The sequence below is a fragment of the Diprion similis genome, chromosome 9 (genome assembly GCF_021155765.1).
Source record: "Diprion similis isolate iyDipSimi1 chromosome 9, iyDipSimi1.1, whole genome shotgun sequence".
Classification (NCBI taxonomy): domain Eukaryota; kingdom Metazoa; phylum Arthropoda; class Insecta; order Hymenoptera; family Diprionidae; genus Diprion; species Diprion similis.
Window position 1 is genome coordinate 5,811,912 of NC_060113.1, and position 26,508 is coordinate 5,838,419.

The 26,508-nt window shown below is 40.2% G+C and overlaps 6 protein-coding genes across 7 annotated transcripts in view; 4 read left to right on the top strand and 2 right to left on the bottom strand.

The window, feature by feature from the left end:
• The window catches only part of LOC124410362 (larval cuticle protein A3A-like), a 38,111-nt gene extending 12,731 nt beyond the window's left edge, over positions 1 to 25,380 (top strand). The window contains exons 1-2 of one of the 2 annotated variants that reach the window (XM_046888657.1): positions 24,158 to 24,277; positions 24,742 to 25,380. In XM_046888657.1, coding sequence (XP_046744613.1) covers positions 24,266 to 24,277; positions 24,742 to 25,308 — 579 coding nt within the window. In that variant the 5' untranslated portion in view covers positions 24,158 to 24,265 and the 3' untranslated portion in view covers positions 25,309 to 25,380. Of the gene's footprint in view, positions 1 to 24,157; positions 24,278 to 24,741 lie in introns of those variants that run through there. The other variant, XM_046888658.1, reaches the window with a different exon arrangement.
• Positions 263 to 1,538, top strand: LOC124410357 (farnesol dehydrogenase-like). The gene is made up of 5 exons (XM_046888647.1): positions 263 to 594; positions 678 to 804; positions 948 to 1,080; positions 1,185 to 1,340; positions 1,460 to 1,538. Exons 1-5 carry the CDS (start codon positions 294 to 296, stop codon positions 1,499 to 1,501), a joined length of 759 nt encoding a protein of 252 aa, XP_046744603.1. The 5' UTR covers positions 263 to 293; the 3' UTR covers positions 1,502 to 1,538.
• On the bottom strand, positions 5,317 to 6,510 carry LOC124410369 (larval cuticle protein A2B-like). Its single transcript, XM_046888669.1, has 2 exons — positions 6,428 to 6,510; positions 5,317 to 5,773 (listed from the first exon to the last, which is right to left on the bottom strand). Exons 1-2 carry the CDS (start codon positions 6,437 to 6,439, stop codon positions 5,378 to 5,380), a joined length of 408 nt encoding a protein of 135 aa, XP_046744625.1. The 5' UTR covers positions 6,440 to 6,510; the 3' UTR covers positions 5,317 to 5,377.
• LOC124410355 (DNA-directed RNA polymerase II subunit RPB1-like) lies at positions 7,950 to 9,470 on the top strand. The gene is made up of 2 exons (XM_046888643.1): positions 7,950 to 7,979; positions 8,317 to 9,470. Exons 1-2 carry the CDS (start codon positions 7,968 to 7,970, stop codon positions 9,403 to 9,405), a joined length of 1,101 nt encoding a protein of 366 aa, XP_046744599.1. The 5' UTR covers positions 7,950 to 7,967; the 3' UTR covers positions 9,406 to 9,470.
• On the top strand, positions 15,524 to 19,293 carry LOC124410371 (beta-glucuronidase-like). The gene is made up of 10 exons (XM_046888671.1): positions 15,524 to 15,652; positions 16,166 to 16,309; positions 16,399 to 16,497; positions 16,979 to 17,155; positions 17,286 to 17,518; positions 17,611 to 18,165; positions 18,263 to 18,524; positions 18,628 to 18,816; positions 18,898 to 19,036; positions 19,112 to 19,293. The coding sequence occupies exons 1-10, from the start codon at positions 15,617 to 15,619 to the stop codon at positions 19,291 to 19,293; spliced, it is 2,016 nt and encodes a 671-aa protein (XP_046744627.1). The 5' UTR covers positions 15,524 to 15,616.
• On the bottom strand, positions 22,058 to 23,157 carry LOC124410363 (larval cuticle protein A2B-like). The gene is made up of 2 exons (XM_046888659.1): positions 23,014 to 23,157; positions 22,058 to 22,679 (listed from the first exon to the last, which is right to left on the bottom strand). The coding sequence occupies exons 1-2, from the start codon at positions 23,023 to 23,025 to the stop codon at positions 22,116 to 22,118; spliced, it is 576 nt and encodes a 191-aa protein (XP_046744615.1). The 5' UTR covers positions 23,026 to 23,157; the 3' UTR covers positions 22,058 to 22,115.
• Positions 25,381 to 26,508: the final 1,128 nt, after the last annotated feature.

Below are 26,508 nucleotides of genomic sequence, written 5' to 3' on the forward strand. Positions count from 1 at the left end.
GAACAAAACACAAACATATTCCAAATGTTAAAACACTACAACAAGAATTACTGACTTGAAACTCCTCCATTGTAGACCGGTTTGTATTGAGAGATAAAAAACAAAAGACTGACAATAATCCTCAAGAAGTAATAATCAGCGATCTATAGAAGAGAGGGAATTTATCGCTGTACAAACAAAAACAACGAAACAAGTGGGGCAGCCGTTATCGTGACTATTTAAGTGACTGGCAGTGATCATTAACAGTACTAAGGCTCTTTATTCCGCAGAGTACTCCGTTTAAAATTGGAATCATGGATCAATGGATTGGAAAAGTTGCCGTGGTAACCGGTGCCAGTGCTGGAATTGGTGCAGCGGTTACCGAAGCCCTGGTCAAGCAGGGTCTCTTGGTCGTAGGATTTGCCAGGCGATTAGAGAAACTTGAAACTTTGTCAGCGAGCCTGAAAGGAGCAAAAGGTAAGTTTTACGTGAAACAGTGCGACCTGACGAAGGATCAGGATCTCCTCGACGCCTTGGAATGGGTGGATTCAGAATTTGGAGGCATCGATGTCTTGATCAACAACGCTGGTGTCGTCAATGCAACCACATTCTTAGGTTGGTAATGCTTGCCTGAATGTATCCAAAGAAATAAAACTCTTCACTGCGTTCCCATGAACATTTCTTGAAACGGTTTCCAGATGACGACATCGCTGACTTCCGGAATATGCTGAACGTGAATTTCGTGGCTGGTGCAATCGCCACCCAAAAAGTAGTGGCTTCGATGCAGAGCCGGAAGGCTCGCGGTCATATTATCAACTTAAACAGGTATCCTGTGTATACGAATCGGATTCCACCTTCAATATTCACGACACGTGTAAAACGTGACTATTACCAACTGCAGAAGCCTCTTTCGCTACTTTCCGAACAAGTGATTTCTGTGTTAATTATAAAATTTTTCTACCTTCTAGCATTGCTGGGCACTCGATCCCCGCCGTGCCGATCGGTATGAGTGCAGAAAGTTCGACTAAATATGCGGTAACAGCCTTGACTGAGCTCGTAAGGAGGGAGCTCGCCGTAGCCAATGCCAACATCAAAATAACAGTCAGTAGACGTGGGAATAATCGGTGTGATAATGTTTTACAGGAAATTTGTTCTAGTCATTTTCAATTTGCGAGTGTAAAAACTAATATTTGCATCGAAACCAGAGTATCAGTCCAGGATACGTGGTAGGAACGGAAATTCTTGCAAAAGCAGAATATGACCCAGCCGAGTTAGAGAAGATTAAAGATCTTCCTTACATCGAACCTAAGGATATTGTCAATGCCATCATCTTCGTTTTGGGAACCCCGCAAAACGTCCAGGTTAGAATTGACTTCCCTGCAGTATTTATCTTTACTTTTTTTTTTTTTTTTTTTTTTCAACTAATGTTCGTTGAATATCAATACCAAAAATAAATCATTAATTATTTTGTTAAAAACAGATAACCGAATTAACAATTCGACCCTTGAACGAGTTGTTGTAGTGAGAACCAAGTTGAGGATTTGCCAACGGATTTGAAATTACGTTCAACGATTATTGTACTTGAAAAGATGAGAAATTGAATTTTTATATTCTCCAATTCCACCGTCCTGATAACGTTTGCAATCTAATTGCAAGAGAAAAGATAAAAAAAAAATTCAGAGTAATCATAAAAGTATTCATAGTTACGTGTTTTCGAGATAAAAATAAAAAAATAAAAACAAATGACGTATGATATTTGTTGTAATTTGTGTATTATTATTTTTTTTTTTTTGCACACCGTTACATAAGAAATTCCTTCCTCGCGCTCATATCACTAATCATTAGACTCCATTTCTGCACGAGCGGTAGTGTGACGCAATACTTGATAGCCATCGAAATATACCAATTAAGTAATCAAGAGTATAAGCTGGAGTTGGAATATAAGTTATCACATTATAAAAATAATACAAGTAATGTATCATCGCATGTGTTTAGAGTTTAATTAACGTTTTAACATTTCATACACTTTGTGGGTATCTTGACCACAAAGTGCATATATAGAAATATATCAACGTCAAATAATGTGGAATGATTAGTCAGTTTCTTAAATTTTTAGAGGTTATCATCACTATCTTGAAAGTGAATAGCCTAGATTTTCGATGTCACCGAATATTAATCTCAGACTCCATCCATTCCAAAATCATAATTAATACTAGCAATTATAATAAATAGATATAGTTTTCGAGTGCGTTTGTACATATTTTTTGTAATTCAATTTCAAAATTTAAGGGGGTTAGTGTTTTCGATCGAATTTTTTTTTCATAGTAATTAAATTAATTTTACAAAACCAATTATGTACAATTATTCTTTGATGTTTCAAGTATATTTCAACGAAATTTGAAAAAAATGTTATTGATTTTGAAAAATTTTTCAAATATAGCAGTTGTTTAATTTGAGAAAAAAAAAATTGATAATTCAAAAACCATGACTGTGAGCCAAATTTCGTAGGAATAAGTTTTGTTTTAAAATTGCCCAAAATATTTGATAAAAAGTACTGCATACAATAAAAAAATTGCTCAAACAATCGAATGCTTGAGTTTTTGGAAATAATTGAATATAAGATATCTGGAAAACTATTTATCGGATTGACTTGAAATTTGCAGCTAATATTTTCGAGACATCATAAGCCAAGAAAATCTAGAAAAATAAATCGTTTTTTTTTTTTTTTCATTCCAACTACCCCAAACCCCTTAAAGTACCTGTAAAATAGTATCTAATTTTCATTAGGACTATATTCAATTTCTGATTTCTATACCGATTACGTTTCTATACCGAATCGTGGAATACACTAAAGCTGTTGTATAACGAGGTTGTATAATGCCAGGAAAACAAAGGCTGTCGTAATTCGCAAACGATAAAAAACGAAGCATAGAACGCGCTGAACGCATTTAGAATCAGTAATGATTACAGTATCACAAAACAGCCGTATATCTCTTAAAAGTATACTTGCATTCGGTAACTGTATCTAAATTTCATGTTCTAGATGGTCCTAAAATGAGCTTTTTGATCTCATTCAAGGCTATAACGCGATAAAGAATTTAATCTGACACTAAAGCAGCCGACACTCAAAGAGGGACAAAATCAGAACCAACATGTTCCAATGAAAGTAAAATTCATTTCTATACTGTAAAAATTGAGACGTATTTTGCTGACAGTTGCTCGAGAGACCAGCGCAAGTCTTCATAATGATACCTCAAATTTTATTATCACTTCTCACTATCAGTGTCAAAATTATTAGGAAAGCGGTTACATGTATTCGATTAAACGTTGAAAGCCAAAAGTTTTCCCATTTTTTCAAGATTCCTTTTTACACCATATGAAAAAAAAAAAAAAAATAAAAAAAAAAAACGAGGTAATATGAATTACTTAAAATTAATCTAAACGCGAAAGGCAATAAGTATGCTATCAAACATACTTTTTTCCTCTCCATATCAATTTGTTAACACAATAAATGCCCTGAAATCTTGTGAGACGTTTCCTACATTATATCTTATACGTTAACAGTACCTACCTAACTGTAACTAAATACCACTCCATGCATGCACCGCAGAAGAGATCCGATCGTATCAAATTATAGCGAGGTAAGTGAACAATATGAACAAGTGCGGCACTTGGAGTGGTTGGGTATCAGGAATCCATTATGAACTTGTGAAATCTCTAGTAGTTTGAAATGTTTCAAATGCAATTGAAACTAGTAGGATAAACTAAAATCTCTATAGCTTTGTTGCAATAGAGACGACAAGATGATCGCATTTCTATTCATTAACAATCAGTTTAGGTTCTGAGATGTGCGAATAGGGGTGAAATTTCTCGGGACATATAATCGTAAGAGTACGTTTAAAAAAAGCAATTTGAAAAATCGTTCTACGGTAGTGTTACGCAATACTTGATAGCCGTCGAAATATACCAATTAAGTAATCAAGAGTATAAGCTGGAGTTAGAATATAAATTTAAGCAGTGGTCAGAGTTCATCAGAATGTTATCAATGTATAAAAATAAAGCAAGTAATGTATCGTCGCATGTGTTTAGAGTTTAATTAACGTTTTGACATTTCATACACTTTGTGGGTATCTTGACCACAAAGTGCATATATAGAAATATATGAACGTCAAATTATGTGGAATGATTAGTCAGTTTCTTAAATTTTTAGCGGTTATCTTCACTATCTTGAAAGTGAATAGCCTAGATTTTCGATGTCATCGAATATTAATCTCAGACTCCATCCATTCCAAGATCATAATTAAAACTAACAATTATAATAAATATATAACAGTTTTCAAGTGCGTTTGTATATATTTTTTGTAATTCGATTTCAAAATTTAAAGTACCTGTGAAATAGTATCTAATTTTCATTACGACTGTAATCAATTTCTGATTTCTATACCGTTTGGGTTTCTCTACCGAATCGTGGAATACACTAAAGCTGTTCTCTATAACGAGGTATTTGTATAATGCCAGGAAAACAAACGCTGTGGTAATTCACAAGCGATAAAAAACGAAGCATGCAACGCGTTGTACGCATTTAGAATCACTAATGATTACAGTATCACGAAACAGCCGTATACATCTTAAAAGTATACTTGCATTCGGTAACTGTACCTAAATTCCATGTTCTTGATGGTCCTAAAATGAGTTTTTTGATCTCATTCAAGGCTATAACGCGATAAAGAATTTGATCTGACACTAAGACCAACACCCAAATAATAGCTATTTATGTGACATGCCGGTAAACCGCCTGTTTTTTTTTGGCAAAGATAAAGATTTCAGGACGAGCTGAAGGCGAGCCGGAAGCGAGTACTGAAATTATCCGAGCCAAAAAACGGTTTACGGGCATGCCACATGCAATATTTTTTTACAGTATGGGCATTGAAAAGCAAAACGAAGAGTGAGGTTATGTCGCGATCTGTTCGACGAAGCTACTTTATTCGGCAGTTTGTGCTGCGCACTTCGAACTGCGCATAAAAACTGTGGAATAAAGACTTTATTCCGCAACTTTGTTCGCTGCCGTATAAAGCGTAACTTTACGGAACGAAAACTGCCACAAAAAGTGAACTTTTCAATGCCCATGTCGTAAAAAAAAAAAGATGTGTCTCTCACTTTTCAATGTTCTACAACATACACGAGTCTTATCGAAATCAGAGGAGCACACACACCAAACTGACGTTCCTCATAATTTCGAGAGAATACTTTTCTCACAACGACCGTTATATACAAAAGCGTACCGCTTTAAACAACGTTGCATAAAAATGGGTTAAAAAACTGCACAAAATCGCACTTTTTATAAATTTTATAGCAAAACCGTTTATTTCTAAAGTAAACAATAACATATCTGCGTTAATCAATGCTGATAATCGTTGGCATTGTAACCTACAGTTTGGCCACCATTATTATAGACGTTTCGAGTTCCAACAGGTTCCCGACGAACAACGGCATTGAATCCGTTCTGACCGTCGGCTTTGTACTCAACGATCCGACGGTTGCCGTCAGGTTCGATCAGGGTGTAAAAACCCTCGACTACGTCACCGTGCCGCGCTTCTTGGTGGCTCTTCACGTCTCCGGAGAGCTCGTCGTGCACCTCGTACGAAAAACTGTACTCCGGGTTCGAGTCGTAGTCTGCGTCGACGGGCTTCATAGCCTCAGCGTAAGAGGGTGCACTTTGACCGTAGTTGGGGGCGGTCGGGAGCGATTGGGGGGCGGCGGTAGCGACAGCCACAAGAGAGGCGACGAGCACGAGCTGAGGTAGAAAAATTTTTAGGTGAAAAATTGACGCGAAAGATTTTCGAGACTCGTGAAAATGGAATGCTAAAAAGTTTTAGCAATTTATTGTGTAAATTCAGAATCTATGGAAAGGGGGGCGGGAGGGAGGGGGGGGGGGGGGGGGGCAGGAAACGTACGAGAGTAAAAAAATGTGCAAAGTTTAGAATAAACTGATTAGATATATATACAGACTTGTTGAATTTATAATTCAGAGAATTTTGCAAACGGGGAAAATCTTGAAAATCTATTCAGGAGTATGAGAATAAAGCAAGGAATAAGAAAATTTTTAATTCTATCTAGAAATTAGAAATTCAATTATTTTTTAAATATTATAATATAATTAGTCTCATCAGAAATTTATCATGTCACGTTGAATTAAATGCGTAATCTATAAGCTTTTGGTATATAAGTAATTACTGTTAAATAGGCGGGCTTTCAAGTATTTTTCCAAATTCTTAAGTTAATTAAAAGTTAAACGAGAAGAAAAGTCAGTGTTAAAACTTTTTGAAGCTATTTAAAAATGCAAAACGATCGTAGCCCTATTTTTCTCGGATCACACGTTGAAGACAGAGCAACCGAAATCGAATCGTCTAAAAAATGAATACTAAGTCTAAGTAAATGATCAGCTTACTTGTAGAGCCATGGCTACTTGATCGTTCGAATGACTGTGCGTTAATGGTAGCTCTAAAATCGATGCGGTTTTTATAACGAGAGACCCCCTCTTTTCTGTGACAAGAATTGCTTTTGTAATTGCAGATATTATTATACAACGCCCCAGCTCCCGAGGCTATATACATATCGGTAAAAATTGTCGTTTGCACTTGCTCCACATATCACCCTCCCCATTGAATGAAACATAAACCGCAAGATAGCATTGTTTAATTTCATGGTCCCACGTAGCCCAGAACCCTTTTTTAAATTGATCGAGAAGACGTAACAGATCCTGGGCAAATTGAATTGAAAAAAAAAAAAAAAAGTCCAAGTTTCACTAGTCGAAAGTATATAATAAAACACGCCCAACAATTCCTCCCGGCGGGATTATCAATTAAGTATAGTCTCGATTTTTAATGACTCGTCAAATATGTACATCAAAATATGCGCCGATGAATTTGACGTGTGTAAAAAAAACTTTTACGTCATCACGTTTTATCCGTTAATTTTTTTAAGTACCAACTTACTTAGTTACTTACATGAGTAATATTACTAGGCTTCAACGCAATGAAACGCCTTTCTTTTTACCAATTTTTTATCTCACCACGTAGGTATACGACGGATGTCGTACCACCGTTAGCCGAAGTGTCTAAACTCCTTCGATTAGAATGCGGTCAATTTCAGAAGATACTTTATGCTGCTCGTTTTGTTTCAATCGAAATACAGTACACACTGCCCGTCTCACAGTCGATGAAATATGAATCCTACACCCCATGCAGCAGGCCCGGAGAAGGAAATTCATAAAAAGTTTTATTGGTTCGCTAGTCACCTGATCCACACTTGTGAACTATATGTATGTGGTGTCAATGTCAGTTCTTTTGGTCTAGATTTAGCCCACAGATAAATGTAACAATGAAAAGTAATGATGTAAGCCGACCAGAAAAATCCCTTCGCGATTGCCTAATTTATTTAGTTTCACACTCTCTCGTCAAGGGATGCATAGATGCTTTCTACAATCGATTCAGATCACAGCTCGATCCAAGGCCAAATACTGTCATAATTTTCACTCGCAATCAATCGGTAACTGAAAAAAATTAAAATGATAAAAAAAAAAAAAGAGAACAGAAAACGAGTTTAGATACTTCTCTAACATCCTTGATACGTAATAATGCATGAACGGTTGTAATACTGATTCGACTGAAGAAGAATTCTTCGAGAGTTTCTCATTCAATCAAAGATTGACCAAAATCACGATTACAAACTGTACAAACTTTAAAACGACAATCGAAGAACGAATACACGAAACCGTTTTTGTCTCCTATTCAAATAATGATAATATTTCTCTCGGCGTATATAGTACTTGCTCTAAGGTTACACAGTGTACAGAGATCAGGAGTGAATTCTATATGCAAACTTGTCTGCGGTTAGAAACTAAGAGGGGGGGGATTAAATCGTGGGCGTATATAAAGGTGACGAATTTATAACCAGACATCACTTGGTCCTCTCCAATCAGTCTCATCATGGCATTCAAGGTGAGTCAAAGCTAGTTAAGATGTTTCGCCAAACGTGAAAATAAGTTTCATATCAAAATCTAATCGTTTCAAAAGAAAAAAAATTCAGTTAAAGTCTCCAACCAAGAAGTCATCGTCGATAATCAATTACACGATAAAATGACTTACTAAAATTTCCAAAAACATCACAGTAAAAGTACTGTAAAATACCTGCAGTTATCTAAAAAAGAAAAAAAAAAAATCCAGATCACTAGTATCGAAGTTAAGAAAACTTTCAAAATACTGCATATATTCTTAAAACTCGCAAAACCTTACCATCGCCATGTTCTTATTGTAACAAATAATTTCGTCTCCCCAGCTCTCAGCCCTGTTCTGCACTGTCGTTGCGGTCGCCACGGCGGGCCTGATTCCATCGGGCCCCCAAGGTTTCCAGGGCGCTTCTGGTTACAGTAACGACAACGACTACCCCCAGACGACCCCCGACTATCCCCACGCCGGAAACGACTTCTCTCGAGTAGGACCCCACGGCTTCAACACCCCGAGCACCCCCAGCGACTTTGGGCAATCCGGTCACGCTTACGCCGTGAACGAGTACACCCAGACAACAGGAGAGTACAATTCTCGTCCCTCGAACGATTTCTCGCAGTCCACACCCGACTACAGTCACAGCGGAAACGACTTCGCTCAGACTCCTCAGACTCCTGACTACGCTCATACCGGAAACAACGATTTCAGCCACACGACCCCGAGCTACCCCCACGTCTCGAGCGAGTACGCGTCGACCACCCCGAGCTACAGTCAAACCACCCCGAACTACGGCCAAAGCGGAAGTGACTTCGGCCACGGTTCTACCGGCTTCTCCCACAGTGCCATAAACTTTGCTCGTCCAGCTCCAGGCTTCGGACACTCAACCGGAGGCGACTTCACTCAGACGACATCGAGCTACTCTCATGGATCCTCGCCTTTCCCTCGTCCGACTCCCGTCTTCGTGCCGAACAGTCAGAGCTACAACCAACAGCAATCGTACAACTCTCCGATCGTCAAGAACGAGGTCCACGAGGTCGATGCCGACTACAATACCAACCCCGAGTACAGCTACTCGTACAACGTTCACGACGAGAACACCGGCGATGTTAAAAGCCAACAGGAAACCCGTCGCGGCGACGTCGTCGAGGGAAGTTACTCCCTGATCGAGGCTGACGGAACTCGTCGCATCGTCGAGTACACCGCCGACGCTCATAACGGATTCAACGCCGTCGTCCACAAGGAAGGCGTCCCCCATCCTCAGCCGACCGAGAACTACACCCCCGCTTCCGTCACCGGGAAGTACGGAACACCCGCCACTCACCCTCCTCAAGGCTTCACATCACCAGCTGAACACACCGGTTTTGCGGCCTCCACACCCCGCGGTCCCTTCGACGCTCCTGCATACGGATATCAACATTGATTAGCTAATTCGCAAACAACTTGGAAACCTATTTATTCAATAAAAAAAATATTTTTTTAACTAAACTTTGATGCTGTGTTGATCATAGTGCAAGGGTGGTTTTCTTGGGATTTTATATACCCTGTGCGTTTAAGATTTAGGAAAGATTTATAGACTCGATCCTTTCTACGATCAAGCTGATTGTTGTAAGTGATGAATAGTTATGTTGAGAATTCAACTTGGGATGATCCTTTCAGTCATTGAGCTGGTGATTCGAATCTTATTCGGAAGTGAATCGACGTGTTTATTGTTTCAATACTGTTTATATGCATCTGTCTAAATATTATAACTGTAACGATGAATGAGGATTTTGATTGTTTAGACACTGAAAAATACGGTAAAATTCGTCCTGATATTTTATACACTGCAACACGAATTAGCGAAACGTGACAGACGAACACGAAATCGTGAACCGGATAAATGGGTACTGAATTTAACGAAACGTCGATACGCATATATTTTGTATTATTGGGCGCCAGGAAGACGACGAAAAGTCGACACATAGTTGACTTGTGACTCGGTTCAAGTCAACAGAATAAGGTCAACATATAAAAAGCCGACTCGAAGTCGACTTGAAAGGCAGAATTTGACTCGACCACCGATTTTCTCAGCACTAATTTTAATATTGAAATACCGACGACACGACAAAGTTATGTCGCCTGCGTTGATTCTACGATTTCAGTTAATTACTGTTTAGAGAAAAAACTAAGAACTTGAATGTGATCTTGTGCGACAAGATTTTCGCTTGGCATAGTATTATTTTCAGACAATATTTCTTCCAAGATGTAATGCCTGAACGGCGCTGTTTTCCCTACTTTTACAAATAACACTTATCGATACAGGAAATTTGTCTCTTTTAAAAATCTGTCATTGAATCCAACGACTTTCGATTACAGAAAACAAAAATTAGGAAAAATTTCGCATGAGCAATTGCGGGAAACGAATTTTCGTCGTCGGCAATCTAAATCTAAAGTTTTCATTCTGCGGAATAATAAAACTGGAGACCTACTCATAGATTACACTGCACTAGAATCATGAAAAACATCGGCGACTAACTTGGCGAGAATCGCGCGGTGTCAAACTTTCTTTACAATCATTGAGACTACGTCCATTCTTTCCGGCTACAGAAAACATTCCAATCTACCGATTTACTAGCATTGGATCACGCTGATCGTCATCACCGCAAAATTGGTGGATTCCGCGAGTAAGAAAGCTACATCAATACGAAAGTGTGAAACGTACCTCCGAACGTCCCACAAACGCGTCACTGACGAGGTTATGTTTTCACAATGCACCGAAAATTGTGTAAATTTTTGTACATTTGCGGATGAAATAAAACATCTTACCTTTTGAGGATATTCGGCCAAACTCCGGTTGTTGAGACACTTTTAATCACTTTTATCTCACGATAATAAATACACTTTAACAAATAACTGCCGCACTTGAAGCTTGCTCAATGTAACATTCATAACATTTTTTGTACGACCCTTTTGAAAATTCGTCACTTCATGCGTGTAGATTGGGCGGAAAGTAGCACGTTTCAGGTTAATTCGCGGAAGCGGGCGGAAAAGGACTTTCCACCCGGCTCGAGCGGGCGCAATGAAATCGGACCACTAGAATCGGACCGAAGCGAATACAGCGCCTCTAGCGTTACAAATACGTAGTATCAATTGATGACATGCCGGTAAGTCAGTTTGCGACTTGGCAAATTTGAATATCGCTAGAGAGTAGAGACGTTAAAAACAATAAAACATGGAAAAGTATATTATTATAAACCATCGATTTACTGCTTCGTTTTTTCCCGTGTATAGAGAAATAACTCAATGACACTGCTGTTTTTTTCTCAGTAGTTCGCGTTTTCAAAAGGGGTCTAAGGGATATTGACCCCCTTCGTTCATATAATTATGTATTTGAAAAATTCGTTACGACAATATCTCTGTACCGGGTTGCCTGCGGCAAAGGAGAAACTGAGATTTGCCGGTTGCGAAGAGCAAACGTAATTAATATTCCAGGGTGTTTGAAGTCTACACGCAGTAGAAGCAGTGGGACAAGCTTCACATTGAACTACCAATTTTTCAACAACAAAAAAAAATTGCAATGTGAAAACGTTCGGAACGCCGTGCGTCGAAATCGCCTTGACGAAAATATTCAGATCCAATAACACGTGAAGTCACGAGCAAACGTCACAGTGTCTTGATGAAGAAATTGCATCTGAGACTCACCGATCGCTCGATGCTTCCAAATTGTGTAGAATCTGTCGAATCTGCTCTCCTGGTCAACCCCAAGACACATTCTCTGTCGACGATGATCCTCGACGTCGTAAAGCCACTACTTTCCAGCACTGAAGCACGTGCACATGCCTGTTAAAAAATAGAAATAACTGTTATATCTTATCGAAGAGTTTACATTTGTTAATGTTTCTAAGCTCAATTTGCACGCAATTCGTACCAGGAACAATCTCCTACATCTTCTGTAAAGAACAATGTCCAACGCGGGTATATGAAGACACAAGTGAACATCGAGTGAGCAACCATACGATGTCAAATGTACGTTATACCTGCGTATGTCGATCTATCACTTGTTACGACCGAAATAATCAGAACGAAATAAGAATGGAACGTTTAAAAACGAATATCACACTCAACGCATGATTTCTTTACGAATAAACAGCAAATATATATGGGAATTTAGTCTCGGCCGTATCGCGTTAATACGTAACGGTCAAATACCGATCGTCATTTGTTCATCGTTGAAAAAAATCAGTCGCAAGGATACCACGTGAAAACGAATCTCTAAGTGAGTTTGAACTATTTATTCAACGATCAATTACCAATGCCAACACCACTGATCGAGTTTGTTACGTAAAACTACGGAGGGTAGAGAAAATATATAATCGAGAATTATAAATGGTAGATCAAACCGGTAGAGAGCGAAAAAGATTAAACGGTAGCGATAGAACGAACGATAGTACGATAAAGGGAAAAGGAAGAAGGAACTGCAGGAAAATCTAAGCAACGAGAACGAGGTGGAAGCGAACGACAAGCTGCGATCTACCCTGTATGTCGTCCTTACGGCATCGGAGGAAGCTGGCAATCGAAATTGTACGGGAGCTTCATAATTACAAAACGATAGTTGAGTTCGTTGATAGCTAGAAACGATAGTTTTCGGCGTTTAGTCCTTGATCCTTCGGTGAATCAAGGAGGGTATTGATCCCTCGGTGATCGAGATTGTGATCGTCCTGGTACCTAGTTAGCTTACGCCGAAATACAAAATTTACAGAGAAATAATTAGTAACTAGTATTTGTTGCCTATTTTGTATCGAGTTTTCTTGAAGTAACCCGCTAGGGAAGCGTTTTACGAAAGCTTCCTTCAGCTTTTTGGTCATGTAACAGGCCATTCTAAAATGCCACGTTACAATGTATTCATATTATGAAAGAACACAGTGTTACCCCCACTCCGAATTACAAATCCGAAAATAATCTGCGTCTGCGCTACTGTCGAAATGAATTAGAACTATTATTTGCCAAAAATTCGGCCGCAGCTAGTGGCGAGTGGGGTCTCCTTCTCTCTACCCTCCATACCCGTTGAAATCGGTCAAAGCACGCGAGATAAAAAGTATGATCGACTGGCCTCGGATACTCAGTCGGTTTGAATCTTCGATCCTGCGAGCTTCTCTTCGACACGTTTCGCCCTGGGCGCAATCCTCACCGACCCTTAACTGAATTCCACTATCGGTCTCCTGTTGAAAAGTAATTTTATAACGTAATCGTTCTGCGACCAAGACTTCGAAGGATCGTTTCTCAGCATCAGGAATCTATACTGGTCCTGAGCTGCAGCAACAATCGTCGATTCGCAGTTCTTATCAGCCAGATAAAGAAGTTCACGAGAAGTCCAGATGTTCTTCAGTGGAGCGGTACGTTGTTACGAATCTTTTTTTAATTCACCTGATTGCACCAGATTACTTGGAAAATTATTTTTTAACATGTACTTTTCCTCGATTCGAAAAACGTTTATGTACCTGCGGTACGACAGAAGCGTTAATGAGGTGTTTTGATGCCTTTATTGAAAACTGACGAGGTTTATTCGTCGCGTTTCAGAAAAACCCCGCTCGAATTGAAACGTGATAAAAATAATGATCGACCAAGGAGCGTTCATTTGAAAAACAAGTCAATTAATCGATACACGGTTGTAATCGTTGTTTCTTTACCGAAAACAAAAATGTTGTTAAAATGAATTATACGAGTTCCGGTCTACGATGCAGCTGATTCGGGCTAATCTAAACTTCCGGGCGTCAGTGACGCATTCACGGTTCGATCTGCAGGGTGAAAAAACCGTCGTCGCATCCCACGAATGCTCTATAATTTATAGTATCGACGTATCGAACGACTGAATTCGTCCCAGTGTCGAAACGAAAATCAAACGCATTTGAAATCAGCGCCAGATTTACCCGTAAAAAATGCCACCCCATCACCCATATCCTACACAAAGTGGATAAGGGTTCGGAATACTTTTTAACCTCCCGCTATGAAAATCAATAATTAAAAAAAATCGGGAAGTTATTGAATTCACCTCGATTTTTGATAATCGAGTTTTCATTAGATCTTCAAGTTTTGCGATCCTAGGAAGCTAGAACTGTGCCGAGTGCTTCAAAATCAGTTGATTCGTTCGAGAGTATCGTTGACGAAAATTTTTTAAAGAAGCATTTTTTGAAATGACATTGCAATCGATATTTGGTATTAAGCCACCTTTTTCTGTTTGAAAAACCGCATCGAATGCAGTGAATCGCACCTCAATGTTTGAAAAATATTTCCACCCAAATATTGAAAAATAGTAAATTGAAATAACTATCAGATTTTTAAACTCGAAAAGCTCAATTATTTGGAAATATGTATATTTCCGAGTGCTTCGAACTTCGTTCGTGACTAGGGTCCCCCGACTACATACGATTTTTTATTAAAAATACGTGTTGGATTTTAAATACTGAAGATATTTACACAGTTTTGTAAATAAAACTGCGGTTTTTATAATTTTTTACAAGTCACAATGTTGAAAAAAAAACTTATTGTATTAATTTTTATTTCTGAATGCACGCTTTTGGAAACATTTTTGATAACGCAAAGAGGAAAAAAAAAAAAAAAAAAAAAAAAAAAAAAAAAAAAAAAAAAAAACTTCTCAAGCCCCAAATTTTGCCGCCCTTAGTGTAAATCCACCGCTGACTGAAATGAAGACGCGAGAGAAGAATTCGGGCAAGAAATCATTTCGACGATGAGAATAATCCACATCTGGATCTCCGGCAAGGCCCGTAGAAATAATTTCAATTATCCACGGGCTCTGCGGATCAAATCGGCATTTTCTCGGTGCAATTACCCAACATTAATCCCATTTTTTAACTCACGGTTTTAAATTGCAACGCAGGCGCTGCTCGTGGGTCGTTAAATAGTTTGCCATTTTCGGGTTCTCATATCTTTTGCACTGGCATACCGCGTGACGGAATTGCGGGAGGCGTTTAGGCGATAAGAGTTTGCAATAATCCGAAAATAATTACAACGTAACACTTGAACTACCTTATCAGTCGAAATGACTGATTTTAAAATTTCATTAAATAATTTCTACTTCGTTTTAGATTTTTTTCCGAAATGATATAACGACTTTTGCAAAGATAACTGAAGGATGAATAGATAATGAATTTTAATTTTGTATTGAAATTTTTCTCATTTTATTTTGAGATTCTTAATTCATGTTACATTTTTTCCCTGTAATGATGTAATGACTTTTAAAACGATAAGTAAAAGATTAACATTATGGATTTTGTTTTGTTTTATTAGACTGGTTTCACGATTTCATTTTGAAATTTTGACGTCGTGTTGCAATTTATCGAGGTAGTTCGATTCTTAAATAATACAACATTTTTGCGTTATAAATCTGCAATACATGCTCCCAAAATTTCAGATCGAGAATTATCGGGCGCGGTTGAAGTTCCGAATTTGAAAAGTACCGAAAGCGTCGAATTCCAAATTTTTTATCAGCTTTTTACCTTTTAACTTTAGGTAAAGAAATAATACGCGATTATGTATCGCGTTTTAACCAACTTCCTTACGAATATACGCAGATAAGATAATACATCGACGGAATCCCTGAACAAGTGCGCGAGGATCTCGTTAAAAGCGGCGATATGAGTGTTTTCGACAACGAAATCGACCAGAGAGAGATAGAAATGTTATCTAAACTTTTTAGATATTTCAGGAGGAGTATTATTGATACGAATAGACGAATAAAAACGATTGACATTATTGTCACTAAGAATGCTCCCTATCGATTGATCATAGCTAAAATAAAAAAAATAAAAATATACGTAAATGAAGCTCGATCTATAACACTTTTGAACAAAACAAACCTGAATCGTATTAAATAATTGACTGTTGAAATATATCTAATTCTATAAAAATTCACTCACACTTTCAACCTTCTTGTTTATACATATTTAATAATATTTATAGTCTTAAATAATATTTCTGCTTTATGTCTTGTCCAAATTAAAGAACATCGAAAGCATATTTTATTTTTTTTTCGTTTCCGAGTATAAAAACCTGTCGCAGTGTAACCAAGTATATACCGCGAACGATGTGTGACTTTTTTGCGTCCATCTATCCATCGTAAATTTGACCAGTCTCTAAAAAAGATCTATTATTCGTTAAAAATTCTGTCAATTTCCTGAGCGCAGAATGGCGCAGGAGCCATGCTGCCGACCCTGATGACCCTCTTAGGGGCGATTCTTGTCTCGGCGAACATCGCGACCAACGGAGCCAGTAACGGGAATGCGACGCTTCCAGGACTTCTGTATCCTCGGGAGAGCGAGTCTCGACAGGTAACAAAATTCATAACAAACCAAATGCTTGGAATAAATGTCGGATTGGAAGTACCATCGTTCTTTTTTCTTTCTTTTTTGCATTCCAGATTGTATCGCTGAACGGGATGTGGGATTTCGTGGTTTCGCCTGCCTCCGACCCGGATCAGGGGTTCAGGGAGGGCTGGTACAAGACGGACCTGAACAAGGTAAGTTGACGAGGTTACAGAACCGCGCTGTTCCCATAAAACGATGTCTTCGTCAAGGCTTTTCAATTCCTCGGTACGATAACTCGCAGCAAAAGTTAGAAAAGCACCGGAAGCTGAAATTTCGCGGCTCGTTCCCCGTCCGAGCGATAATGGATGGGTTTCAGATCCGGCAATGATTCGTCTTCCTAAACGGAGAGCGACAAAACCATTTTTCACCCGAATTACTTGATGTATTTGAAGTTTCTACATTGATCAAGCTAATTGACCCAATATTCTAATAACAACGAGATCTTGATGAGAGCAAATGAAACTTTTTAGACTCTCCATAAGTAGCAAGTTGTGAAAAGTTAGAGCTAACAACACATGTCCCACTGATTCGTTTTCCCCGATTATCAGAACTTTGAACAAGCAAAGACTCTACAGTTTTCGATCAAGTTCGATCGATCAAAATTTAAGATGCAAGAAATGTCTCTGTCTAAAGGTCGGCAAGCCGATAAAAATGCCGGTACCGTCGTCCTACAACGACGTAACTACTTCAAGCAAGCTGAGGGACCACGTCGGCGTCGTCTGGTACCAAAGAACCTTCTACGCTCCCTCATTATGGGCCGAGATGCGAAGCTTCGTGTGGTTCGGTTCAGTGGACTACATCGCACATGTGGTAAAGATCCCATGTAACCTGTTATATATATAAACACCATAGACGAATTCTTAGTATAAGTAACCTTACTACCTTACGTCTGTACATTTTATTCTGTAACTTTTCATCCGGATAATTCGCCCGTTCGCAGTGGATAAACGGGAAACTCGTCACGAGTCACGAGCTTGGACACTTGCCATTCGAGGGTGAAATTGGTGAGGTGCTGAACCTCGGAGCGAGGAACTACATCACTGTAGCCATCGACAACAGGCTCCTGCCAACCACCGTACCGCAGGGTGAGATAAAAAAGATAGAAACAGACGAGGGCGAGATCTTGCAGCAGCAGTACACCTTCGACTTCTTCCACTACTCGGGGATACACAGGTTCTTACCCAAGACACCTCGAAACCATAAATTCGATACCATAATTACGTTACAGACCCACGACATGCCTGAATTCGTTAACCGATTTTCAGGCCAGTGATTCTCTACACAAAGCCGAAAGTCTACATCTCGGACATTTCCGTGCACACAAGCATCGACGGAAGCGATGGGACGGTGGATTACGTGGTGGAAGCTCGTGGTCTGAATCAAACCGAAGTTCCGAATTTCAAGGTGAGTTTAACTGACGCGGACGGTATTGTAGTCGCAAAAGGATCGGGCAACGGAATATCGGGGAAGCTCCACGTACCTTCCGCGAAGCTTTGGTGGGGCAAGGATATGGGACCCGAGCCTGGGTACCTCTACACTCTGGAGGTGCGAGTCTCGGTGTCGAATACACCCGGGGAGGACGTTTACCGGCTTCCAGTCGGCATCAGGACAGTGTCCTGGACCAACACCAGCCTCCTTCTGAACGGCAAGCCCGTCTACTTCCGCGGGTTCGGTCGCCACGAAGACTCCATCATCAGAGGACGTGCTCTTGACCTTCCAACCATGACCAGAGACTACGAACTCCTTGAATGGGTCGGTGCAAACGGATACAGGACAAGCCACTATCCTTACAGCGAGGAAGTTCTCGACGAGGCAGACAGGTGAGGGTATAAAGTGAATTATTCATTTGATGATCGCTGGTTTCGGATAGCAGATCAGTTAGAGTCATAACTTGATATCATGTTTTCATTATTTCAGGCAAGGTTACCTTATAATCGACGAATGTCCGGCAGTAAATACCGAAAACTTTTCAACGCCACTGTTGGATCTCCACAAACGATCGCTGTCGGAACTCATTAGACGGGACAAAAACCGCCCCTCGGTTGTCATGTGGTCCATTGCGAACGAGCCATTTTCCCAGTACGATGCTGCCTCGGATTACTTCCGGCAAGTAGCCGAGCATACACGATCTCTGGATCTCACAAGACCCATCACAATCGCTATGATACAGACTGTCGAGGTACCGAATTTCTTCAGTAGTTTATTATAATTCATAGAAAGATTGGATCAAACTCATCGTTTTTTTTTTTTTGTTTTTTTTTAATCAATTTCTTCCCACACAGACAGACAAGACGGCTCAATATTTGGACATAATAAGTTTCAACCGGTACAATGCATGGTACACTAATGCGGGAAATTTGGACGTGATAGACATTCTGGTCGAAGCCGAGGTTACTGCGTGGAACGAGAAACACAACAAGCCTATCATGATGACTGAATACGGAGCAGACACAATGCCCGGTCTTCACGAGGTTCGTACTTTATACATACCAACGAGAAACTTTCTTACATTGATAAATTTTTTGTTATTTAAAAAAATGCTTCGAATTTAGTTACCATCGTACGTATGGAGCGAAGAATATCAGACGGAGTTAATGTCGAAGCACTTCAAGGCGTTTGATCGTCTGAAAAAGAAGGGATTCTTCATCGGGGAGTTTATATGGAATTTTGCTGATTTCAAAACATCACAGAGTAAGATTAAAATTTTTATCAGGTCAATTTAACGGTGAGATTCAAACTAATCGTAACAATAATTCTCTGTAACAGACGTACTTAGAGTCGGTGGCAACAAAAAGGGAATATTTACGAGAGAGAGGCAACCAAAACAAGTTGCGCATCTCGTACGCCAAAGGTACTTTTCCCTGGCAGCTGAACAGTATGGCGTCTCGGTTCCTGAGGACTTGGTATCATACGTATCTTCGACGTATGCAAGCCGGTCAGAACTTTAAAAAGGTTTTTGGGACGGAACGAGACGGTATCTACGAAGTTTTGCATGAGGCTAGATGAAAGAGCCAGAGAAGTGCCAAACTCACTATGATTATTATATATTTACTCAAATTTAGGTATCACGGATGTGAGGGAGAAATTAAGTTCGTTAAGAAAAATTTGTAATTTTTATTGTTATGACAATACATGTACTTTTACTTCAAACCTTTTTTTACCCTCCAACCAAAGAAAATTCAAAAAATTAGCTTTCAGAAACCTTAGATTCATTAGTCTGAATACGCGCCCTTGGACATGAGATTAGATTCTAGACACGAATTTTCGACGTAAGCAGATATCAGTTACCGACTCGCACTTTGCCTTACCGTAGTGAAATGTTACTGCGTTCTGAAGTAGTCGAAATAAAACAAATCACGTTGCAGCACCGATAACTAATTGAGAAATTTTAGATGCTCAAAATTAATTGTAAAATATTCGCTTCAAGGCCGCAATTAGGGCTTAAAGTCTGAATTAAAAATTATCTGCACTGATAATTGTCACCCAAACAACACAACGTCGACTATCAGTTGACTAGAAGACAACCGAAAATATTCTAAGTCGACTAAAGTCGTTGACTACTTGTCGACGAAAAGTCGACACATAGTTGACTTGTGACCCGATTCAAGTCAACAGAATATGGTCGACTTATAAAAAGCTAACTCCAAGTCGACTTCAAAGGCAGAATTTGACTCGACCACCGATTTTCTCAGCACTAATTTTAATATTGAAATACCGACGACACGACAAAATTATGTCGCCTGCGTTGATTCTACGATTTCAGTTAATTACTGTTTAGAGAAAAAACTAAGAACTTGAATGTGATCTTGTGCGACAAGATTTTCGCTTGGCATAGTATTATTTTCAGACAATATTTCTTCCAAGATGTAATGCCTGAACGGCGCTGTTTTCCCTACTTTTACAAATAACACTTATCGATACAGGAAATTTGTCTCTTTTAAAAATCTGCCATTGAATCCAACGACTTTCGATTACAGAAAACAAAAATTACGAAAAATTTCGCATGAGCAATTGCGGGAAACGAATTTTCGTCGTCGGCAATCTAAATCTAAAGTTTTCATTCTGCGGAATAATAAAACTGGAGACCTACTCATAGATTACACTGCACTAGAATCATGAAAAACATCGACGAGTAACTTGACGAGAATCGCGCGGTGTCAAACTTTCTTTACAATCATTGAGACTACGTCCATTCTTTCCGGCTACAGAAAACATTCCAATCTACCGATTTACTAGCATTGGATCACGCTGATCGTCATCACCGCAAAATTGGTGGATTCCGCGAGTAAGAAAGCTACATCAATACGAAAGTGTGAAACGTACCTCCGAACGTCCCACAAACGCGTCACTGACGAGGTTATGTTTTCACAATGCACCGAAAATTGTGTAAATTTTTGTACATTTGCGGATGAAATAAAACATCTTACCTTTTGAGGATATTCGGCCAAACTCCGGTTGTTGAGATACTTTTAATCACTTTTATCTCACGATTATAAACACACTTTAGCAAATAACTGCCGCACTTGAAGCCTGCTCGATATAACATTTATCACATTTTCCGCGCGCCGCTGCAGCACACTAGCCGACTTCGAAAATCAGCTCAAACATGGCTAACAGCTGTTTAATATAAGTCGACTACACGTCGGAATTTTCAACTAGACTTGAAGTTGTCTCTAAAAAGTTGTAATGTGTCGGCATTTCAAGTCGACAACAAGATGGCCGAAAAAAGTAGACTAACAATAAGTTAATTGCCTTTTGTCAACTGTTCGAACACAAGGTCCTGACGATCATTCGAGGCTCTCAGCAATCGTTCTTTCGGGAAAGGATCGTGGAGGACTTGATAGAATTGTAGTTAAAGAATGTGAATTAACACCGTACCATGTTTATATCCCTTCTCGTTTATCGTCAAACACCCACTCACTCACTCACTTTCTAGCTTCTTTTCACGCTGTTACTCTCTGCACTGCAACGGTGTAGAACCAGCCATGACAGGCAAATGCTCAGAAAACAAAAGACGAGTTGTTGACTCGCCGTGAACGCAACCCCGGCGATTCAACAACTCGTCTTTTGTTTTCTGAGTATTTGCCTGTCATGGCTATTCGGCGCGTATATTTAAAGCTGGAACAAGCTTGACTATAATCTTCAAAACTCTATAGGGAGGAGAATTAGATCTGACTCGCCGCAACATACGCGGTCTGTCTAGAAAACGATTTTACCGTAACTTAACGTTACGTGCAAATTGTGAACAGAACAAACCATTCCTAAGCTTATGTCCATCCCTCATTGAATACAATAATATCAGAGACATAAATTTATGGGGAGTTGAGTGCCCGCTGATCGAAGGATTGAGTTAAAGTCATTGAGATTATTGTCAATGAGAAGAAATTTTTGGAAGAAAGAGAGCGACTAGAAGCACTTTGAAAATATTTCTAAGTCCATGGGAACTTGCTCGAACAAAATGAAATTACTTTTCACTCCAATTGTATACATTGGAAAAAGTACGATATTAACTTCCATAAAATATAATTTGCTGTCAATCCAACCCTATCAAACGTAGAATAGTCGAATAAGTATCAAAAATTGTTCTAAAGTAGTCCGATTTTCATAAATTTCAACCACACCACGCTATACATATACAGTGTATGCCTGGTGTGTCAGAATAGAACCAAAAGGAAAGGTACAGTAACAAGATAAAAGCACATGGTCAAAGGGTACGGTTTAAATTATTTCATATATTTAGAATAAATAGCTATCGTCATAACGGGTTGAGTTAGTGTTGGTATCCGTAGCTGGGGGCAGAGTAGCTGACGTGGGCAGCAGGGGCGGCGTAACCGTGAGCGACGGGGGCGGCGTAAGCGTGAGCTACGGGGGCGGCGTAACCGTGAGCGACGGGGGCGGCGTAAGCGTGAGCTACGGGGGCGGCGACCTTGACGGCGGGGGCGTATTTGGGGTAGGCGGGGGCGGCGTATTTAGCGACGACGGGTCCGTGGCCCGCTGGTTCCTTCTCGACGACGGCGTTGAATCCGTTGTGGGGATCAGCGGTGTAGTGAACGACGCGACGGGTGCCGTCAGCCTCGATCAAGGAGTAGCTACCCTGTACGGCGTCTCCGTTGCGGGTTTCCTCCTGGCTCTTGACGTCTCCGGTCAGGGTGTCGTGGACGTCGTAGGAGTAGCTGTACTGGGGGTTGGGGTCGTAGTCAGCGTCGACGGTCTTGACGACGGCCTTGGCGATGGGGGCGGCGTAGCCGTAGGCGGGGGCCGCGTGGTAAGCCACAGGGGCGGGAGCGATGACTCCGGCGTTGGCGGCGGCCACGAGGGCGGCGAGGGCGATGAGCTGAAAAGTAAATTCAGGTGTGAAAGAATTTCAATTGTAATGGTGACGTTATACTTTAGTGATCTACAGATTTCCTCAAATGTGAAATATTTTATTTCGAAGCTATTTTTGTGAGAGTTGTAAATCGGGTTATCTCCGTGATATACCCTATAGGGACCCCTAATTGTAGGCAAATCATCAATCAATACACGTAGTCCCAGCGAAATTCGGAGCTGTTCAAAGTGAACTCGTATCCCGATTTGCCTATACTTAGGGGCCTCTGTAGGACACATGACGGAAATAACTCGGTGGAATAGAAGTTTGGTGGCTTGAAAACCGCCGATGGTCAGCTTACTTTGAAAGCCATGGCTACTTAGTCGGTTGAATGACTGTTCGATAGTGACAGCTTCGAAATCGAGACCGTTTTTATACGAGGCCCCCCTTCGGCTCAATTGCCAGTCAGCGTTATTCGCGCTACAGTCCTGCTGCCGCCGTACGGACTATTATAAAATAGCAGTTATACCCCAAGGCTATTAACAAAAATTGACATTTGCACTTGCTCTACATAATTTGCGTCGCCTAGCGGCTACCGGATCCTGCGATTCTGTAACAATTTGCGCTTCGCACCGAACCCCTGCACATTTACAAATGACAATAGTTACACGAGTTGAGTAGTCTGTATATGCAGAAGTTCGTTTTAACAGCGTAATTGCAGACTGGCCTCGCTCGAGCACCTTGAACTCGATATAGCGACACTAGGTTAATTGAAATCTTTGTCGGTGTATTTATTCCCGGGAATTAAAGTCCTTTGATGTACATGGATAATTGAAAATTGATCAATCGAACGCTTTAAAATGACGATACAATACTTTAATTTCTCGATCTATGTCAAACGGGGGCGTAATTTTCGAATGCTGGGTACCGAGTATGTACGTATACCTTGTACAACGCGATTAGGCAGATATAGATGTAGACCATAGATTGAGGAAAAGTATTTAGGGCAATACGAGTTGCCTAATTCCTAAGGCTACACTATTGATTGACAGTTGTACCTTACTCGCAGAAGTATACAATGTTAGAATCTATTAGGAAACATCTACCCAATGTCGTTCGTCGTATATCTTATGCAGAACACCTTGTTCCAACTTAACCGGTGCTCCGGATACTCGCAACGACAAGTTACGTTCCATGTAAGCGAGTCTCTGCGAATTGATATTAAACATCTGTGTCACCACGTGTGTAAAAAAAAATTTTTTCGCCATGTCTATTATACAAGCGAAATACCCTATTACGTAAATTATCAGCTCAATTAATTATGCATCCGAGTATAATTTCGGTGTGTCAAAAGTACAGGCTCCGTTCTAAGTAGGTATGCCCGACTCCTACGTTCCGGCTGTCAACGAGATCGCAACGTAACCCGCCTCGCGTCTCTTTGATACACTTGTGACTATCACTTAGCCTACCACCTAGGGAATGGACTTCGCCGTCAAGAATTTTACACTTTGGAGGGGCGGGCCTCACGAATCTCGTTTCATTTTCGGCGGTATATAAGCCCGTGTAGCTAGTCTCTAAGCATCACTTGATCCAACTCAATTCCCTCGATCAACATGGCCTTCAAGGTAAGAATCCACTGTATCATTTTATTGAAGAATAATACTATTCAGTTTTTCAATCCAGTCTGTGTCAACCGATCGGTACACAATTTCCTTTGTTAAAATAAAAGAATCAGTAATTTAAAGAGTGGTTGAAAAAACAGAATAGTCAAAAATACGGTCTTCGAACAAATCAAACTTTGAGAATTCTTTGTAAGACATGATCTACAAGTTAAACTAAATCTTTACGAAATGAACGATAGTTCGATTTGCAAAAAACTGAACACATGATTCGTTTTCTTTTCCAAATAGTCCAACTGAATCAGTGTATTCCAAAGCCTTACTATTTATAATTAATATTTAGATTGATGAGAATATAAACTCAAGAATCTCTGAAAAAAGTTAAACTACCCGTTTTTTCATCCAGTCCCTCAATATTCAGTTGTTTCAACTCTTCACGGTTTCCCTGGAGTAAGAATATTCTATTCCAGCTCATCGCCCTCGCCGCCCTCGTGGCCGCCGCCAACGCCGGAGTCATCGCTCCCGCCCCTGTGGCTTACCACGCGGCCCCCGCCTACGGCTACGCCGCCCCCATCGCCAAGGCCGTGGTCAAGACCGTCGACGCTGACTACGACCCCAACCCCCAGTACAGCTACTCCTACGACGTCCACGATGAGCACACCGGAGACGTTAAGAGCCAGCAGGAGAGCCGTCACGGTGACGTCGTCGAGGGCAGCTACTCCCTGATCGAAGCTGACGGAACCCGTCGTGTCGTCCACTACACCGCTGACCCCCACAACGGATTCAACGCCGTCGTTGAGAAGGAGGGAACACCCAACCCTCACCCCGTCGTCGCTAAATACGCCGCCCCCGCCTACCCCAAATACGCCCCCGCCGTCAAGGTCGCCGCCCCCGTCGCTCACGCTTACGCCGCCCCCGTCGCTCACGCTTACGCTGCCCCCGTCGCTCATGCCTACGCCGCCCCCGTCGCTCACGGTTACGCCGCCCCCGCTGCCCACGTCAGCTACTCTGCCCCCAGCTACGGCTACCACCATTAAGCTCCCGCTTTGAAATGTATAATACAGTGAATATTTATTTATTATGTGAAAAATAAACCTGTTCTATGATAATATTTTTGCTTTGCTGATGAATCTCCTGTTTCTGCACTCTTCAAAAGTTTGTTTGTTTATCGTGATGGCAACTAGGAGATCCCCATTGCTGGAATTAGAATAAAACCGTAAAGTAGGTACCCATTAAAAAAGGTCGTGGAAGTAACGATATTTTGCTGAGCAGCTAGCACTGTCAGGTCATTGTGTTGTATGACGTATCAAAAATTAGGGTTATTTTGTTTTCTACAAAATACCCTGTAGCACAGCACAAAATGTAGACAGAACAAACATGAACACTACAGAAGCCACCAATGCTCCAGAAGAATAGTTGTGTGAACGTAAAAACTCTATAAGAATATAGAAACCACAGACGAAATGTAGCTGAAACCATATAATAGAGTTGAACACATCACAATACTGCCATGCATGCGACGTATTGAAAATATTTCGATTTTACTTTAACCTTTTGCAAATGGAACAATCGAGTTACTCTAATAGATTATACATCAAGAGTAATTATATAATAATACCATAATTTGTCGTCGTCGTAATGAAGTTATACTTTATATACACAGTTACGTCCCTCGTACTAGTTACAATGTGCGATTCTCGAAGATGACAGCAGAATTTGAGTTTCTGTCACAGATTCTGCCCGTGAAGAGAGACTGTCCATTCAATTTGGAAATAGCATGAATTTCGCCATGTGTGCGACCGTTAGAACGGAGTGAAAAAATGTAATTTTTGAAATCAGTCTTCCGGAGATGCTCAGACGTTTCGTTCTGAAATCCTTAAACGTTATCTGGAAGAATTTTTCATAGGAACGCAACCTTACGTTCTCAGGTGACTCAAGTAAGTTTTAAGTCTTTGACGACGTACGGTCGAATACTAAATGCAACTATTTGTTACTTGCATGTATATATGATAAAAAAAAAATTTTACTTAAAAACACTTTTTCGGGTTTGAAGCTCGTAGCCCGAATGCTCAGAATTTTTTTTCCCCAATATATACGATTATGAACCAATAATTTCAACTTTCGACTAGAAAATTGTAAAAAAAAATTGTATAAAAGACTTTTAAAAATTGTGTAAAAATTTCAAGTTCATCGGATGAAAATTGGCCGAGGAATCTGCGCCACCGGATTGAAATGTG